General features: G+C 33.0%; 1 protein-coding gene and 2 pseudogenes across 1 annotated transcript; all 3 read left to right on the top strand.

Annotated features, from left to right (window-relative positions):
* The first annotated feature begins 284 nt into the window (after positions 1-284).
* Positions 285-1,579, top strand: LOC105775841 (NAC transcription factor 29-like; annotated as a pseudogene).
* Positions 1,580-11,535: 9,956 nt separating this feature from the next.
* LOC105778664 (BEL1-like homeodomain protein 9) lies at positions 11,536-14,097 on the top strand. The gene is made up of 4 exons (XM_012602414.2): positions 11,536-12,116; positions 12,958-13,325; positions 13,404-13,464; positions 13,552-14,097. Exons 1-4 carry the CDS (start codon positions 11,658-11,660, stop codon positions 13,984-13,986), a joined length of 1,323 nt encoding a protein of 440 aa, XP_012457868.2. The 5' UTR covers positions 11,536-11,657; the 3' UTR covers positions 13,987-14,097.
* A 1,398-nt stretch (positions 14,098-15,495) lies between these two features.
* On the top strand, positions 15,496-16,766 carry LOC128031947 (putative disease resistance protein At1g50180; annotated as a pseudogene).
* The last annotated feature ends 993 nt before the right edge of the window (positions 16,767-17,759 follow it).

Raw genomic sequence — 17,759 nt, 5'->3', positions numbered from 1 at the left:
GAAATAATCAATTATCCTTTAACAATTATCCTAATTCAAATTCCATATTATCTAATAACTTTTTTCATCAATAATTAATTAAAATATGAAAAGATTAAGACTTCGAAATCTATCTCAATTCTAATTTATCTAACATTATTTTATTAAATAATTATTTTTAAATTAAATATTAAAAAATTAATATGTCGGTTAAACTTAACCCTAAGTCTACATAAAGACTAGACAACAAAATATTTCAGATAGAAAATTTTACTTGTTTTTTGGAGCTGTAAGCACATTCTTCAATGTCAGATAATCAAGTTTTCATGGATCCAGTCATGTTGATGGAAGAAAAAGACGAAGCTTGCCTTAGATCAATTCCTCCTGGTTATAGATTCAAACCGAGGGATGACGAGATTATTAATTTTTACTTGAGACCCAAAATCTTTGGATTGCCTTTGCCACCCAACAGAATCAAAGAGGTTTTACTCTACAACTATGATCCCCAAACTCTTACAGGTACCCAGTTTTTCTTTTCTTGCCTTTTTCTTTTGTTTTCTTTAAGCTTTTCCATGATTTTGGTGGTGTTGTTTTGTCTTGGTTTTTTTATCAATAGCGATGAGCAACAATGCACTCTCAAATGGGGTTGGAAACGAATATTATTTCTTCACGCCAAGAGATCGAAAATACGCAAATGGTTCGAGGCCGGCGAGGAATGCCGGTAACGGGTATTGGAAAGCAACCGGAGCTGATAAGTTGATCTGTCGTAAAGGAAAGAAGATTGGGTTGAAGAAGAGTTTAGTCTTTTACCAAGGGAAACCACCAAAAGGTGTTAAAACCAATTGGCTCATGCATGAATACGTATTAACCGATGCTCCGATTAGAAAAAGACTCGGCAACGAAGACATGCGGGTACGATCCTTCAAATATTATCTTATCGAGTATTTCTATTCGAATTCGACACTTAATTTTTTCTTCTTTTTTTCAGCTTGATGATTGGGTATTATGTAGGGTATATAAGAACCCTAGGGTAAAAAAGCTAGAACATGAAACCTTAGAAGATGGTAATCAAGAGGAAGCCGATACAGCTACAACTGTAGCTTATGATGGAGCCCAAATGGTTCAACAAGAAGGTCATCAAGTGGAATGTGAAGCTGAAGCTGCTAGAAGTGCAATTCCACCATACAATGGAATTCAAATGGTTGAAAATGGGATTGCATTTGCAACTCTTTATGAACCCATAAATACTAGTTCCCAAATGCTTGAACATGGGATTGCACCTCTTTATGAACCCATAAATACTAGTTCCCAGATGCTTGAAAATGGGATTGCGTTTGCACCTCTTTATGAACCCATTAATGTACAAATGCCACAGGGAACTAGTTCTTGGTTTCCAGAACAAGTTTATTCAACGCCATATTTCAACCAATATGGTGATTATACGTTTGAACATCCTACACTTGAAGGGTTCAATATGCCAGATTGTGGTGTTTATGACCCAGCACTTTTCCAGATTAACATGCAGCAGCACTTTTCAAGTGATTTTGATCTTGATCAGTTGAATCAAGATCCTCACTCTGGGTTGCCACCACCATTATAAGTTGTTTCATGATAATGTTCATGTTGTAATTTAATGTAGAATTTTTTGTTCATGTGTATGTATGTATTAATTGTTATTTATTCGTGTTTACAAATATTTTTAGAATTCTTCATTACCTTTAAGTTTATTTGCCTCATCTTTGGTTAATTTAGCTGCAAATGCATTGAAACTCCAACGGTAGCTATGGAGCAAAACATCCTGCATAAATAATTCATAAACCCAAGTCAAATATCAACGAATCCGAAGTGGATTAAAACGCGCATCTGAGCACAAGTCAAATCATTTGTTTAATTCATATAGCTATCCATTAGGAAATCTTAATTTTCATGGTACCGACCAACACTGAATTTAAGGGTATGTTTGATTGCCAGTAAAATGTTTTCCGTAAAATGATTTCTGAAAAATGTTTTACTTTTCTGTAAAATGATTTACTGGAAAATATTTTCTGGTGTTTGATTGAATCTGTGTAAAATATTTTCTGCTGTTTGACAGATTTCCTGAAAATATTTTCCGGAAAAGTTGTTTTTACATATTTTAATATAAGGGAAATTATAAAAGTTAAATATTATTTCTTAAAATATATTACTTATAAAAGTAATAAGGGAAATTATAAACTCTAGATGGATCCCAATAAGCCCAGTTTACTTGAGGTTGAAGATATGATTTTGGATTCAAGACATGGGATATGTGATGCCAAAAAATGATGGTGGATATAAGACATGATATTCTAGGGTGTGTATACAATGATTCGTTCTTGATTTTTTGGAACAAAAGAGAGTAATTGCTTTGACTCCTAACCAATTGCTTTGACTCTCATTCCCACTTCTATTTTCAGATCGCCTCTTCTATTATCGAGAGAACAAAGAGAGCAATTATCGATCGCCTCTTCTATTTTCACCTTCTTCATCTCCTAACCAATTGCTTTGACTCTTATTCCCACCGCTTTCCAATATCTTCTCCTCATTCCTCCGACCGCAATAAAAAACTTCCTTCCGATTCACTCAAATTAGCCATACATTCAAGATCCTCTGTTGCTTCCCACTCTAAAATTTGATTGCTTTTATCCAAGAATCGATAATACCTTGATTTTGGTCAATTACTTCCGCATTATTGTTGGAATCCACGGATGGTTACCGTAAATAATGGCGTCAACCATCTCTTGTAACGCAATCGTCTTTTTAATAACGGATTTCAAATCCCTAACACAAGAATCCACTCCTTTAACAGAATCCAATTTGAAAAGCAAGCTCATCGATTCTCGTTCACTTTCAATCTCTACTTTGGGTCATTCGAATCAATTCCACGTCTCTGTCTTGGAAACACTACGCCGATGTCATTCACTTGCTCCTTATTGCCATGATCTTCTTCACGTTTTTCTTACCGAAATCCAAAACACCTTCGGATCTTAATTACCGAGTCGGATCGGCCCCGCTCCGAACCGACGAAGTGGACGGGGATGGATACCATCTTGGGCTTAAGAGACTGAGGCTGCGATGCCTCGGGCATTACCAGAATCGGGATCCCTCTAAAGCTTCTCCCATAGCGGGGGCGAAACGACGCATCGAATGGATTTTGGGCAAAAGCAAAACGGAATCCAAGCAAAGCTTCAAGGAGAGAGCTTTTTCCATTAGATTGACTGCCGAGGGCTACAATTTTTGAGAATCGGCAACTTCTCTCCGAAGGCCATTGCCATGGCTTGGAGGCGATTGTAGGCTTCGAAACAGGAAAGGGAAGGAGAAGGGGAAAGGGGAGAAGAATGGGTCATTTTCCGGAAAATGTCTTACCGAATTCAAAACGGTAAGACATTTTCCTAAAACAAGAACTCCTTTTCCCGTGTTTTGTAAAATATTTTACAATAGGAAATCATTTTACCCCAATCAAACACCGAAAAATATGGAAAACCAATTCCGGAAAATATTTTCCCCTTATCAAACAGACCCTAATAAAAATTAAGCGAAGCCACACCTAAATCCGCTAAAATCGACTGAGCTGAATTGGTTAAATGATTATATGGTTAGTTTATTTGATAATGTCAGTTACTAAATTTCATAATCGAATCGGTTGATTTAAATCGGGTCGAATTGATTAATTAGATAATTTAGTCAATGTTAAGTTGATTCGGCTACGTCAATATCAATTTATACTATTTAAGTTGGCCAATTTAAATATTTTATATAATGATAGGTTAAAGTTTAACGAATTCAATGTGAGACCATCCCTAATTCAGAGTTTCAGATTGGAACCGATGATTATTTAAGGCTTCGGAATAGAATTTGCATATCGAGGAATTCAGAATTTATTCAGAAGATTTTGCACGAAGCACACAATGGCTGCTTATCTGTTCATCCGGGAAGTACCAAAATGCACAACGATTTGAAACAGTTTTACTGGTGGCAAGGCATGAAACGAGTAATTTAGGGCCCTCGAGCCCAAAACATACATTAGGAATGAGTCGGGACTAAATCGAAAACTCATAGAATTTTTCATAAAATTTCAAAAATTTTCCTAGTTACAGGGGTCACATTCCCATGTGGTTAGGTTGTGTGAAAAATATTGAGCATTCTGTTATTAATTTTTAAGATGCAAGGGACACACGGCCAGAACACACGCCCATGCGCTAGGCCATGTGTCACACACGGCTGAGACACATGCCCGTGTCTCTGCCCGTGTGGATAAAATAAGGTCATTTCCAAACCTTATTTCTCACCCATTTGATCATCCACCTACACAAACATTTTAACACATCCAAATGCCAATCCAAAACATTTAAATCATGCCAAACTCAAGTTTCATACATCCTATATCACTTCATAAATCTATGTTTGTTAATTTATCTACTTGACCCTATTTACTTAATATCATACTAATATTCATAAACCATTTAAACACTTATATCAAACATGAAATTAACTCATATGCAGATCACAACTAGTCGGGATGCTCTGAAGAGCTTTTAACGGGAAGCTCGCAAGAACACTATAACGGGAAGCTTGATAGGGCTTGTAACGGGATGCTCTTTTGAGCTACAGTATGTCCGCAACATATGCAGGAACATTACCATTTCAGGAAACAGAACCCTGTATCCAATCGAGTTTCATTCATTCAAGCGGGACTTTAACATTTATCAAGTACTTTTGGATACATGATTAAATTTCATATACATGGCCAATACACAATTCACATACAAATCATTCAACTCAATTCAAACATATAATTGCACAATTAAGTTACATGAACTTACCTCGACTAATTGTTCGTGACTTGTAATCTACTAATCTAATACTTTTTTTTATCATGATCTACTTTCATACTTGGTCTATCTGGATCTATATGAGTAAATTTAGCTCAATTTAATACAATTTACATTCATTTCTATCCAATTCACATTTTAGAAAATTTACCATTTTGCCCTATACTTTTAATTATTTATGATTTAGTCTCTAGGCTTGGAAAATGAAATTCATGTAATTTATTCCTTATTCCAAGCCTAAATACTTTCACATATATCAATAGCAGCCCATAAATTCCATGAAATTTCAAAATTTTACATAAATTCAACAACTTTACAAATTAATCCCTAAAACATGATTTCATCCAAAATTCCTTAATAAAATACCTTTAAATACCCATTAACTTCTCAATTTCATCATATAATAACTAAAATAATATGAAATTATCAATGGTATCTTCCAAAACCTTCAAAAAAAAATTAAAAACTTATGAAATAGTAGTTGGACCTAATTGTAAAAGTCCCAAAAAAATAAAAATTTCAAGGAAAAAGCTAGAATTAAACTTACATGAAGCTAAAATGTGAAAAACCACCTTAAACCCTCTTCAATAGCCGCTTTTCAGCTGAAAATGGTGATGATTTCTCTAGAAATTCTAATTACCCCTTTATTTCATCTAATTTTGACAAAATTTACAATTTTGCCCTTATTTCACCAAATTCCAGATTTTTTTCATGCTATGCCGCCTCAGCCTATTTCTTTAGGCATAATTGCTTCTCAAGTCCTTCCTTATTTAATTATTAAGCTATTTAATCACTTTTAGCAAGTTTTGCACATTTTTCAACTTAGTTCTTTTTAATTAATTGACTACCGAAATGTTAAAATTTTCTAACAAAATTTTAATACTATCTTAATATCACTCCGTAAATATTTATAAAAATATTTACTGCTTAGTTTATAACATCGAGGTCTCGATACCTCTTTTTCTCAATTTCTTGACCTAATAAATCTTTATAAAACACAAATTACTAATTCAAAAATCTCTTAAAAATGTTATTTGACTTTTAAATATTAAATAATAAAATATACGAGATTTCTTTACGGTTTTAGTGGACTCAAACCACTATTTTCGATATTTTTAAAAATCAGGCTGTTACAAAATTCCTACACAACTCTGCTACACACCAAAATAGAGGTCCCCAGAACTTGTCCAACCAAATCACACCAATAGATAATCATGGACAATGCCACCAGAGTTGCAATTAAACTACTAGATAAGATATATCTGGTCAAGCAACTATATTGCAGTCAAGCTGCCAAAACAGATGTGTATGGTAGAGCCACCATAAATGCAGTCAAGCTGCTAGAACAAAGATGTGGTTTAACCATCAGATAGTGCAGATTATTAAACTACCAAAACTTCCTCCTTACGATAATATCTGAACCCCACGTAATGTGACATGGCATGCATATATAGAATCAAAATGAAAAGCATGTAGAACATGTAGTTATACAATACGAAAATCGAAAGGCATGAAGTTCCATGCTTCACAGAGCAACTATGTCACAAACTCAACAAAAACATAAAACTGGTTCACCATAATGTCACATGCATGGTCGTATAGCAAATTTAAATATAAACAATTTAACATATTCAGACATCAGATGCTCATACACAACGTAGCAAAATGGAAACATGCCATCAGAATTGACAGAACACAGATCATACATATATAACCAACATACCTTAAACACATCACATACAGAAGCATATTAATAAATACCTTATTTTAAAGTCTTATTAAGCAATATGGACCCTACGGAGAGTTTAATTACGAATCACAAACCAAAACGGTCTTAGGTGGAAAATTTTCAAAAAATAGGCCCACAAGCCAATGTAGCCCACATGGCCCAAATAACCTAACCTGTGTGACCCACATGGTCTGACACATGGTCGTGTGACTTACATGGCCTACCACACAGCCATGTGACCCACACGGTCTGCCACACGGCCTACCACTCAGCCGTGTGACTCCGACAGTAGATTTTTTGGCATTGCACCATTCACTGTTTTTCGTTATATACCTGGATATTTTCTGATGGAAATCCAACAACGAGAAATTCAGAACCTAAAATCAGCATTTAAATGACCAATTTTAATAACATAAACCCACATTAAAAGTTCTAATTCAACCACAATAGCTTATAACGAACTATAACAAGAGTGAAAATCAACTTGAAACATTCAATCCCTTACCCAGAACAACAACCAAACGATTCTTTAATCCGCAGAAGGATTATTCGTTAACGAATCCTCACTTAGACGGGAACATATAAACAAAATCAATTAATCCAAAACAAAATTGATTCCAATTACCAACAAAACTTCACACCTCTTCCAACAGTTAGAAACTTTACTGGAACTTCAAATTATATACCTGACCACCACAATGAAGATCTTAAGGAGGGAATCTTAATGAACCATTGGCAATTGACAATATTTTAACTTATTGTATCAAAAGAAAGGAGGAAAGAGGAAGAGGAAACAAAAATGTGAATGGAAAAGAAACGTGGGAAATTGTTAAGGGATTTTTGGGAAACAAAAATAAAATAAAATATTTTATTATTTATATATATTTTAAAAGGAAAAAAAAAATTCAGAAACTACCTACAACCCCATAACTCCCACTAAATTTGGTACCTTATTCATTTTCTCTAGAATTTAAAACAGAAAAAATAATTTCCAGTTTACACGCATCAGGTTCAAATACAGAACCTCTGGGTAAGCAAAAACTTTACCACTGAATCAGTAAGTTCATCCTTATTACCAGTTGAGCGGAATTAATATTTAAGCTAGAAGTCCAAAGATAAGGAACAATGGCTTTGAAGAGCTTCCCTGGAGGGACTTGTTCTTAAGGGAGTTGCTAGATAGGGAGGTGAGTATGTTGAATACTTTGAAGAATTTGGTGGGGAGTGTCGAACTCGATTCGGAAGTGGAGGATTGTATAAGTTGGATTCTCGACAGTGTTGGGGAATTTACAGTTAGGAAGTTGTCTCAATTGTTGGCCTTTGATGGAATGGGAGCTATTGATTTCCCATTTGGCAGGATTTGGAAGTTGAATGTACCACCAAAAGTTTGGAATTTTTCTGTGGATGTTGGTTATTAAGTGTCTTCCAATTAAGGATTTTCTGATTAGTCAGGGGGTGAATCTGGATCCATTAAGCAATGGCTATCCATGATGCGATAGGGAAAGCATAAATCACATGTTCTTTGTGTGTAATTTTGTGAATGGATTTTGGTTACGAATTTCCAATTTGGTGGGGTAGAATTTTGTGGAATTTTTTACTATGTGTTGCGATGTGAATTAGTTTGGTGTTTAAAAAAGTTTATGGTCAACAGTGATTGCAGTGTCATGTTGGACTATGTAGTTAGTTTGGAACGATAAAGTGTTCGAAAGGACATCGACAAATCTTGATATAATGTTGTTCCACTCTAAAATAAGAGCTTTGATGTGGGCTAGGGTAGTGCATGAAGAATGCCAATTTTTGGAAGGGGATTGGTGGCCTTGGCTAGTGAAATGTCGCTCCTCATTAAATATGAAAAACATGAATGTTTCCTATTGGAAGCCACCTCCAACTGAGTGGATGAAATTCAATGTGGCTGGTGTTGTTTTAGAGGAGGTTGCGGGGTGTGCTGGAGTTTTGAGAGAAGAAAAAGGGGTGGCCTGTGCTTTATTCTTGGGGTGAGTTGAAGCTAGGGGAACGGATTTGTCAGAAATAATGGTAATTAAAATAGCAGTGGATATGTATACTGAAGTGAGTAGGAAGGCGCATGCTCCATTAATAATCAAATCATGCTCGACTGCTGCTTCAAAATGGCTGTCAAAAAGGTATTATAAACTGTGGTCACTACGAAAATTTCTTGGGGACATCAATTGTGGCACTAAGCAACTAGCTCATTTTCAGATTGCGGTTATTGATCGAAAAAGTAATGGTATGGTAGACGCGTTGGCAAATGCAAGTATATTGAGATCTCCTCTTTTTAGAGCCTCGTCGTGAATTTGCTAAATTTATTATTGTATTTGATATTTATATTAAATTACTAACCTAACCATAATTAAAATCATTACTCAAAACTTAAAAATAAAACTTACCTAACTAAATAACCCAACCGAAAATATATAATTTTAATAATTATATTTAATACAATAAAATATTTATTATATTTATGGTAGTGTTTTTTAATATAATATATTTTTAATGTGTTAAAAATAACTTTTATTTTAGTGTTTTTTAGTGCATTTTAGTGTATTATATTTTAAAATAAATAAATAAAAACTAATCTAAAAAATAAAACATGGACAAGTTAATATTTACTTTTCTTAAATATATTGGATCGGACTAGGGTAAAAAACTAAGCTCATTTTTCGAGTCGGCCCAGACTCGGACTTAAAAAATTGGTCTAAATAACTTGCATAAACTCGGGCCAGGTCTAAAACAAACTTAGCTACCAAAAAGTATATTTAATTTACATTTTAGTAAGAATAATTTTAGAGATTAAATTTTAACAAAGACTACCATTTATCTTATCTACTCGATTCGAAGATTATTTCAATTCCAAATATATAATTGATTGAACTGGTTGAACCGATTGAATCGAGAACCAATCTTCTTATTAATTCAATTATTAAATCAACAACTATTTCAATCATATAACAGAAGACAAACCAACAAATGAATGCTTGTGAGTCTGTAAGGACGAAACTGTACATGTTTTGAAACTGATGTTTCAATTGAAAAAAATAAAACAGTCTAAAACTCACACTGTACTTTGTTTTTTCGATCAATACAGGTACTAAAGAGTTTTCCCTTCAAAGTTTTCTATGTCACAAATAATGCATGGTGTTAAGGGACAGTACTGTTTCACGGATGAGTATCAGAGAGAAGTCACATGTCTGCCTTTACCATGACCAGAAAACTATTTACTCATTTATTGTTCTCAACAGTCAAGCTCACATCACCATGTCACATTAATTTCATTTCATTTGGCTTATTAGTTTTGTCTTAATTCTTTTCTTCTTTGCAAGGACATGATTGTGTCTTAATGTTTGTCTTCAAGGGTTATAATTTATTCATTTATGGTGTGTTAGTGTCAATCCCAAACAACTAAGGTAACTTACTATTTTTTGTAAATTTTAATTTTAATTTTTAATTTTATTTTAAGTTTAATTCTTAATTATTTTAAGATTTTTTAAATTATATTGCGATAAATTTGAATAATAAAAATTTTTAACGATATTAACAATTAAAATTATATTTTAAATTTAAAAAATAAAAAGGCGAAATTTTAAATGTATGAAGAGTAGAGGACTTAAACCACATTATAACTTTATGAAATCAGCTCATCAGATTGTAAATATCCATCCATTTGCACTATTATTAAAAGTTTAACCGAATTTTCATTCTTTAAATTGCAACTCAATTATAAAATTATCAAAAATTCAGTGTTTTTACAAAGTAGCAAATATTATTTTAAGAGTATTTTCTTCTTTTTATATTTTGATCAATCTAGAAAAATATATACATAATGAGAATTATAAGATTTGAATCCTAATCATCATAAATTTTATTATCTCTACTTTATCAATTTACATAAAGTTTCAAAGTTGACCTGTTCATGGGTCGGGCTATTCAATCAAGCCAAAGGCCCCCAGAAATTTGGAGGGTTTGGTCAAAAATATTAGGTCCGAAAAATGGGCTTAGATGAAAAATTATGTTCGTTTAAAATATGGGTCAGACTTGGGCTTGAACCTTCAAGGCCCGAGCCCAGTCCGGCCCGACCCGACCCATTTTTAAGTTTATAATATTTTATTTTATGTTATTTTTATATATTATGTAATTTAGAATATATTAAAAAATAAACATATACTAATATATAATATTACTCTAATGTAAATATTAAAATAATGTTAAGATGACTATATAAAAAAATTTAATAAATAAAAAAGTATAAATTTATTAAATATTAAAATAAAAATAAAAATATATTTAAAAAATTAAAAAAATATGAGTGGACTTAAAATGAGATTGAGCTTGTATTTTGCAAATATTGACTAATTTTAGCAAAATTTTATACTCATATTCTAGATCAGGCCGAACTTAATATCATACTTAAACTCGACTCAAACTCGACCCGACTCATAAACACATCTAGTCTTAATCTATCAATCAAAGACCAACACAATGAGACATATAATGGCCTTACCCCCACTGGAATAATAAATTTTTCATTCAACTCTTCTAAAATTTATAAAATTATATATTGATATAATAATAAAATCTCACTTTCAACTCTCTAAAACTTATAATTGATCTATCACCCTCTAAAGCAATTTTTCTAAATTCACCCTCCTATCTTTTTATTATTTTAATTACTAAAAGAGAAATATATTCTAGAAAGCTAAACTAAAAATAAAAAGTATTCCCCAACAATTGCAATACATATTTTTGGTATAATAGATGCTATCATGCATATAATCATACTCATATAGTATAAAGTACAAATTTTGCTAGAAAAGTACAACAAATTGATGCTTCAAAAAACAATATGGTATAAATTTGAATTATTATTCCATTATTATATTCAATATAATAATACTGTAAGTGGGCTGTTGTAAGCAAGTCCTTTTTTATACTCAATCCAATGCCATAAACAGAAACAAGAGTCCACATATTTGAGAGTATGTGACCTACATCTGTATATATATACATATACATATAAAATTCTATAAACAATCCGCTCTTTCTTTTCCTTCTTCCTTCATTTCTTGTCTGAAAATCACATTTCTTTCATGGCAGAAACCAATGAACCCTTCCACATACCACAACAAAACAGAAAGAACAAGCTTAGGTTCAACATTGAAACCAACCAACACCAGCAACAAGCTTTCATGCATGGTCCCCAGTGTGGTAGTGGGTTAGCTTTATCTCTATCTTTTCAACATAATAATCCCAACATTATGAGCAATCTCCCTTTGAGCTTAAATCAACAGAATCTGCAGATAAGAAGCTCAGTTCCACTTGGTCCATTCACTGGCTATGCATCTGTGTTAAAAAGTTCAAAGTTCTTGATCCCAGCACAGCAGATTTTAGATCAATTTGTAGGTGTTGATTATACAGTTTCAGATCTTCCATTAGCTGATCATGGTGATGATGGTGTTGATGATGATGATGCTGATAATCCAATAACATGCAGTGATAAAATTCAACATCGTTTGAAGAATTCAAGGCTCATTCTCTTACTAGATGAGGTATATACATACATGCATACATACATGCATGCATAGCTCTCTTGCATATAAACATGATTATGTAAGTTGTTTAGTTTTTTTTTTTTTTTTGTGTCAAGGAATCATTATCAGTATGTCAATATTCCTCGGGGTAAGAGATCTGATATATGGAGATGGTTGGAAGAAAAAAAGATGTCTTGTCTTGTCATATTAAATCATGTTACTGTTCTTTTTTGTTTTTTCTTTCAATCTCTCTCTGTGTGTTAGTTCTTGGACACCATTAAAAGACACAAAAAGAGGAATGTAGCTCCTTGTTTGGATCTTATATATATATATATATATATATATATATATATATATATATATATATATATACGTATATTTAAAGGGAAAAAAAAGTTAGGAAACTTTAGTAGGGGAAGACCTAGCTAGCCCTGAAAGGCTGAAACAGAAACAGTTGCTTATCTGCAATGCTTGAAACTTATATTGATTGCATTTTAAATGAAATGTGTCAACAAAAAAGACCAAAAAGGCAATATATTGTTAACTATATATATTTATAATATGTATCTATTTTTATGGTTAGAAATATATTCTTTTACATTAGAGTAGGGTACACGTGGTATTTATTTAAATATTTTGACAATTATACAAGTTTTTAACTGTAGAAATTAATGAAACTTATAACAAAAATGATCAGTTTATTCTTTGATAGAAATATAAGGACTAATTTATTTATTTTCTTGAATAAATAGAATAAATAGAGAAAAATATAATTTAACTCTTAGTATAAGGAATTTCATGATACTTTTATCGAGAGATTTTATATGTTGAAATTTGTTCTTTTGTTGACCTGCATTAGGTATATAGGAAGTACAAGTTGTATTGCCAACAAATGCAAACAGTTGTTTCATCGTTTAAATGTGTTTCCGGGCTCGGAAACGCTGCACCGTACGTATATTCCGCTTTCAAAGCCATTGCGAAGCATTTTAGTTGCTTGAAGAATGCTATTTTGGACCAAATTCGGTTTGCAGGCAAGACCGTGTCCATCGTCAAGAATGGCGGTGTCGATAAAGTTAATGTTCCGAGCGTTTGGACGTCTGATCAACAAGGGATCAATAACCAAAATCCGATTTTTCTTCACCATCCACTTTGGAGATCTCAAAGAGGATTACCGGATCACGCGGTCGCGGTGCTCAAGACATGGCTGTTCGAGCATTTCCTGCATCCGTAAGTCATTGTTCCGTAAAACCTCTTCGATAAACATTGATAGTTTCTCTATAAGATGTAAAGTTTTTGGCATTGCAGTTATCCGTCAGATACCGAAAAGCTAATGTTAGCTCAACAAACTGGTCTATCTAGGACTCAGGTGAATTTTATCTATACAAAAGCATCCATTTTTCGAGCTGGAATGAATTGGCTAATGCAGCAATGAAATGAGCATTTTTTATTACAGGTTTCAAATTGGTTCATCAATGCAAGAGTTAGATTATGGAAGCCAATGGTGGAAGAAATACACAATCTTGAATTAAGTCAAGCTCAAATTCAGACACAAACAACAAATCAAGACCCTAAACTGCCACATTTCATTACAAGCCAAGAAGTCGAAAATGTCCAAACGAAGCAGCCGAGGAACAAAGCGGTGTACGATGAAGAAACCGAGTTGCAGAAGAGTACATCACCTTGCATTGCTCAGATTCCGTGCAATCAGCATAATAATATTGGAGTTGGTGGAACCAGTGGTTTTTGTTTAGCATTGTGTCTGAACCAGAACAATGGGGTTGAATTGGAACAACAGCCATTGCTGCCTATGAACTTGTGTCATAATTTCAGGTTGGAAAGTGATGGTGAACTGAGTTTGAAACCAGGTTTTGATGTTGGAAGACAGTAGCAGAGCATTGTTTTGTTATGATGTTTTATTGCTTGCTAATCTTTGCCTTTGAAAAACTTTGAAACTTGTCACTGTTTCTTTATGCTATTTTATTTTCCCTTCTTCATTAAATTTACTGTGCAACCATTGTCTGCATGCATTGAAATATTATATATATATATATAAATTCAAAAAATTATAAAAATAAAAAATTAAACTTTTTTTAAAAAATTACCTTTGACTTTGACTATTATTAATGAAGGAGAGCTGACCAGCATTGATCACCATTGATGAACAGTTTATCGGTGTAGACCAAATTTGAAATTATATATATTTTCAAAAGATAATTTTTTAAGATATTAATTTTTCTTATTGAATTGATATATATTTAAAATGTTTATATATTTCAAAATTTTAAATTTAAATATTTTCAATTTTTATATATATATATTTTTGGTTTTATGCATTTTTTCAAATTATTATAATTTCTATAGAGTATATATATATTGATTTTTTTGTGATTAACTATTTCTTTCCGTTTTTATTTTTATTTTTGAATTTTTATAATTTTATATATATTAAAAGTTTCTAATATTTTCTATAATTTATATATTTTTGAATTTAGACAACTTTTAATTGTATAAAATTTAACTATTATTTTCTTTTTATATATTTCTGAATTTATATTTATATATTTTTAAAATTTTCTAATTTTTATTTTAAAAATCATTTTTATATTTTATAAGATTTTCACTATATATATACACATATATTAATTTTTGTCCACGGAAATACATGTGTCACATTTTAATTGACTAATAATGTCATGTGGCATGTTCTAATAAGCACCACCTCTCAATCAATTTATTTAACAGTGTTACCGTCATTAGACTGAATCAATTAACTTAATGTGACTTTAGGTACTAAATTAAGGAAAACAATATAATTTAATGTGACAATGTGGCATAATCTTAAAACATCATATTATTAAATTTCAATGGAATCTAATATTAGGGACCAAAAATGAACTTAATTGTCATGTTAAGGTTTGAAGGTAGACAAAAAAATAAAGATAGCAAAATAAACTTAATTATCAAGTTCAGAGACCGCTAATGCACTAATCCGATTGATTCTTTTAGTTTAATTATAAAATTATTAAAATTTTAAAAAATAAAAAAATTGGGTTAAATTGATTTTTTATTTCAATTCAATGGGTTGATTGATTTTTAATCCAATCAATCTGATCGACCTATCCGATCCGGCCTAATTAGCCAAAAGCTAAAGGTGAAGGATTTTTTTTGTTTTTTTCCTTTTTGTCATAGGAAATGCAAGAGAGATACTTCGCTTTCCTATCTCTGTTGGCAGAGCTTTTAAAACATTCACAAGGGTTACTTCAGTTTTCAGCAATAGTAAAGTAGAGCTTTGGAAAAACTTAGGCACACACAGGCGGATCATCGATCACTTTGAAATCTCCCCCCAAAAAAAAGAGAGTAATTCAGACTCTGTTTTTTTTTATAATCAGCAAGAAAAATGGCAGAGGCTATTGTGTCCTAAGTTGTTAAAAGAATTTCAGAATTACTCATCCATGAAGCAGTTTTCCTCAAAGATGTGAAAGATCTGCGTAATCGGGTGTCGGAAATCAGAGATCTTGCTTACGGCCGAAGATGTTATTGATTCATTCATTCTTGAACGTGCACATCAAGGAGGCTTACAAGGAATCATCAAGAGATTCATCTCCGTTTTCGCCAAGCCTTGTCATCTGCATAAGACCCGCGTACAGGACAAAGCAATCCAGACCAGGGATGTAAATAGCGGTCAGGTAGCAGAATAGCGGCCACTATATAGCCATAGCAACGCCGTCCGAAACAGCTACTGCTGAAAGTAGCGGTGTGAAGCAAAGTCACACCAATAGCAGTAGACCGCGTCCGTAATTTAATGGGTAACGGCCAATTGCGGCAATAATGGGCCGCTATTCCCGTTATTTTTCCGCTATTGCCATTGATATCTATTTTTTTACTTTGTTATTAGTTGTGTGAATTTTAAAAAAATTCACGATCGCGATACTCGCAGTAACCACAATAGCATCCGTTATGTCCACAACCATGATAAATGCAATGCGACCAAAAATACGGCCGCAACCGCAATTTAAATCCCTGATCCAGACCAAGCTTAAAAGCATTTCCGAGACTCCTCCAGCTTATGAGATACCTGGTGGTGGTGAAGGATCCAGCTCTGTTTACAGTTTGCAGCAGCAATTAAGAAGGACATTCTCGCTTGGAGGTTAGCACCAAAGATGTCCTAGCCCAGTTGATGACGGAAGAAGATAGACCCCATGTCGTTGTCTCAATAGTCGGCATGGGATGGGAGGCATCGGAAAGACAACTCTTGCCAAAAAAGTATATCATCATGATGTGGTGAGACGTCGTCTCGATTTCTTGGCTTGGGCTTATATATCTCAACAATGTAAGCCAAGAGAAGTCCCGTCATGCAAAAAAAGAGTCCACGCATCCTAGAAAATGAGAACTTAGGAGAACACTAAGCCTTTTAAGTCCAAACTCTATAGTTTAAGTCAGGGATTTAAATTGTGGTTGCGGCCGCGTTTTCTGTCACATTGCCGCAATTGGCCGTTATCTGTTAAATTGCGGCTGCGGTCCACCGCTATTGGTATGACTCCGCTTCAGACCGCTATTTTCAACAGTAGCCGCTATTTTCAGCAGTAGCGGTTTCAGACGGTGCCGCTACGGCTATATAGCGGCCGCTATTCCGCTACCCAACTGCTATTTACATCCCTGGTTCAAGTACTTCACTGATTCTTTTTACTGTTCCATATTTTATAACAAGAAATATACATATATATATATATATCGAACCACGTGAAGGAAAACGAAAAGCATGAAAACTTATAAAATGCAATGAACTTGAAATAGAAGTCATAATATTATAAGTTGATGCAGTTTGAGCAACATCTATGCATTACTATGCCCAATGAGGAAGCCCTACATTATATAGTAGCATTTCTAACTTGAAAGGAATATTAACAAACATAAAGCTGTTCTAGTAAACACTAAACAGCAAATGTCTTCACTGCTACCAGTCTGCCTGGAAACACTACCTTGTTCCATTCTGGCTCTCTACACTGTAGAAACTGCAGAAACAAACCCAAAATAGAAGTATCTACAGCACTAAAAACCTTGTTCGGTAAGCAAAGGTTAAACATTTTTCAAACAGAGGGTGACCAAAAAATTTGATTTCGAATAGTTTAGTGATTAATAGAAAAAATTAAAAGTTCAGTGGCCAAAACAAAACACGGGCAATAGTTTAGTGACTATTTCAATACTTTACCCATTAGTATGATAGTAAAATTAACTTTTGATCCCTCAAAAATCTATACTTCAACTGCCCTTAGTTGTCTTTGGTTATGCATATCTAAATATATATTTGAGAAAACTGCCTAGTTGGTCACCCAAGGGGATCTTTCTTGTTGAAAATAAGCAAGAGTGGAAAAGAATCCAAGGAATAAATTATTCACGTTTTCTGAATCAAGGCATAGCATAGCTGGTTTAGCTCGGCTGGTACATGTGGACATGGGTTTGAATCTCACAATCAATATATTTTTATTTGACTTAACAATCACCCTTAATCTCCCTCCGGTAGTTTCCCTAATCAATTTTAACTTTTTCTCATCCATAAAATTCAACTAAAACTCTATGATAAAAGAAAAACCCAACTAAAACCCTATCATATTTGGACAATTTTAATTAAAATAAAATACAAACTCAATTAAAAGCTTACGA

This window comes from Gossypium raimondii, chromosome 10 (assembly GCF_025698545.1).
Source record: "Gossypium raimondii isolate GPD5lz chromosome 10, ASM2569854v1, whole genome shotgun sequence".
In the NCBI taxonomy this organism is placed as follows: domain Eukaryota; kingdom Viridiplantae; phylum Streptophyta; class Magnoliopsida; order Malvales; family Malvaceae; genus Gossypium; species Gossypium raimondii.
The sequence above is the reverse complement of the archived record's forward strand: the minus strand, read 5'-3'. Positions and strand labels throughout refer to the sequence as shown.